Below are 2,692 nucleotides of genomic sequence, written 5' to 3' on the forward strand. Positions count from 1 at the left end.
TTGAGTCTCGCTCTGTCGCCCAAGCTGGCGTGCAATGGAGCAATCTGGGCTGGCTGCAACCTCTGCCTCCAGGGTTCAAGCCATTGTACTGCTTCGGCCTCCCAAGTAGCTGGAATTACAGCCACTTGCCACCACACCCAGCTAATTTTTATGTTTTTAGTAGAGACAGGTTTCACCATGTTGGCCAGGCTGGTCTTGAACTCCTGACCCCAAGTGATCCGCCCACCTCGGCCTCCCAAAGTGCTGGGATTACAGGTGTAAGCCACTGCGCCCAGCCAAACGTGTTCTTTTTCATGCTTACAAGATGTCATGTCACAAACATGTTTTTGTATTTTTGTGAGATGACTTCTTTGTCAATGTTTAACAATTGTTTTAGAGTTTTGGAAAATACAAACAAAATAAACTTCGGGGATAAAAGAACACAAAATGTGTGCCTGATCCTTCTTCATAGCTTATAAAAATTAATTTAGACTTTACCCCGTTAATTATTATATCACTCCGTAGAGGCTCTTTAGCACCCGGGGCCACACAACCGCCGCTCACTCTGCCCTGCGGTGGGCGCCTGGATCTGAAAACCGACTTTTCCCTGACTCAGCGCGGACTGTGAAGGAGACCAAGCCGCCGGGGTTCCCGACTGTCCAGAGCCCCACTCAATCCCCGCGCCCGGGCACCTACATACCCCTGACGGCGGTTCCTCCCGTGGGCAGCAAAGGGGCCCCAGGCCCGGTCAGCGCCTCTGAGTTCCAAGCAAACAGCCAGCCCCGATCCCCGCAGTTCCGAGCCGATTCTCACACTCGGGCGTCCCCGAGACACATTCCTGACAGCAAGAGACCACCTCCACGTGGAATTTTCCCACGGAAAACCAGCGTTCCCCGTTCCTGGGGGTGCAGAGTTCGTTTCGCAGGCGCCCTCACCTCGCGTCTGCAGACACCTATGCGGGGAACCGGTTGGACTTAAGACTCCAACCGCCAGCTCCCTGGGCTCCGGCGTCTGTGGCCCCCGCATCTGCGGGCTCTGCAGACTCCAGAAAGGACCCGCGGCGATCCAGGCTCCCGAAGTTTCACCTCTTGCCCCGCTCTGCCCCGGGTACACTCACCTGCCCGAAGTCATCCCGAATCCCGCCGCCCTCGGACGGCCGGATGTCGCGGAGCCTAGCAGCCAGGCCTCCGACTGCCCTGCCCTGGCACCGACCCGGGCAAATTCTCGGCGAGCAGAGCAGGTGCAGGACGCTTGGGGCTGTCCCCGCCCCCGTCACCCACTCCCCGCCCACGCCCTAGGTCTTTCTGTGCGCCCAGCCTGGCGCCGACACGTCCAGACATCGTTGTCGTGGTTTGGGGACCACTGGACCCCGCGGCGCACAGACCCGCCAGTGGCCCGCGCCCAGGAGAACTCCAGAAGGCGACAAGGATGACCACCGCCCCTGCCTGGGACACTCGCTAGGTAAACAGTAAGCTCCGCGCTAAGCGCTTTTCATCTACGCGGGGTCATTTATTCATCACAACGGCCCTACGAGATGAGGACAGTTACCAGCTCACCTTTCAGAAGAGCAAGCCGAGGAAAAGTGGGGTAATCCGCTGGAAAGTGCAGACGCTAGGATTCGAACCAAGTCTGGGTGACCTGAAGCTTCCAGTCGTGCATTTTCTGTCCCTCGAACTCGGAGCTAAGTTATAAGACGCCACCGCTCACCTCCAGACCCTCCGGACTCTACCGGTGGGTGGTCCGAGCTAAGAGTCCCCGAATTTCTGTGTGGAAAGGGGTGGGCGAGACGGGGCAGGGAGGCTCACGTGACCCAGGGTCGGTAGCGTCTCCACTCGCCCACCAGGAGCAGCGAGCTGCGTCCCCTGCGCTTCCCGCCCCGCGCCTGCGTACTCTCCCCCGGCTACCGGAGCCGGTCCTCGCAGCGATCCGGCCCCCGCCCTTCTCTCCTAACCGCCCCCATCCCAGCGCCCCCATCTCTACCCTGGACCTTTCTCCTCCGCCACTGGTGATCGCGCTTCTCTCTCCCGCTTACAGAAAAACACAATCCCCGCGTCCACCTCTAGTCTATCACCGCAGTCCCTACCTTTCCTTCCTCGGCTATGCTGTGTTCCCGTGCACTCCAACCTCGTGGCCTTGAGCCGTCCGCAGCTTATGCTGGGGGTCGCTAAATTCGGCCTTGGTCCCACCTCCACCCTCCACTTCACCCCACACTCCACAAGTACTGTCCTGGCAAAAGACCCCAGGGACTGGAAAGCTGGGGTGTGGCTGAATCCCTCTAACGGGCAAGGGAGCCGTGGGGCCACATAACGCCTGTGTGCCTGGAAGAAAGAGTCTGTTGAACTTCAGATGAAATTAGATTTGCAGGACCTTTTTCATAAGCCAGGCTCAGTGTTTCCCATGGCTCCTCTCACGCATGATTATATTGTATTCTAATGGCCCAGCTGTCACAAATATGAGAATTTATTTTTTAAACTGTTGCCTAGGCTGGAGTGCAATGGCGTAATCGTAGCTCATAGCCTTGACCTCCAGCGCTCAAGTGATTCTCCCACCTCAGTCACCCAAGTAGCTAGGACTGCAGGCACCCACCACCACACCTGGCTAATTAAAAAATAATAATAATTTGTAGACAGGAAGTCTCACTCTGTTGCCCAGGCTGGCCTTGAACTCTTGAGCTCAAGCAATCATCCTGCCTCGGCCTCCCAAAGTGCTAGGA

The 2,692-nt window shown here is 57.5% G+C and overlaps 1 protein-coding gene across 3 annotated transcripts in view; it reads right to left on the reverse strand.

The window, feature by feature from the left end:
* The window catches only part of B4GALNT2 (beta-1,4-N-acetyl-galactosaminyl transferase 2), a 36,645-nt gene extending 34,531 nt beyond the window's left edge, over window positions 1-2,114 (reverse strand). The window contains exon 1 of one of the 3 annotated variants that reach the window (XM_011999315.1): window positions 2,063-2,114. Coding sequence is in view for 1 of the 3 variants with exons in the window: in XM_011999313.1 (XP_011854703.1) it covers window positions 1,097-1,110 (14 nt within the window). In the remaining 2 variants the exon portion in view is untranslated. Of the gene's footprint in view, window positions 1-679; window positions 930-1,096; window positions 1,128-2,062 lie in introns of those variants that run through there. The other 2 variants (XM_011999313.1, XM_011999314.1) reach the window with 2 other exon arrangements.
* Window positions 2,115-2,692: the final 578 nt, after the last annotated feature.

This window comes from Mandrillus leucophaeus, unplaced genomic scaffold (assembly GCF_000951045.1).
Source record: "Mandrillus leucophaeus isolate KB7577 unplaced genomic scaffold, Mleu.le_1.0 Scaffold59, whole genome shotgun sequence".
NCBI classification, from domain to species: Eukaryota; Metazoa; Chordata; class Mammalia; order Primates; family Cercopithecidae; genus Mandrillus; species Mandrillus leucophaeus.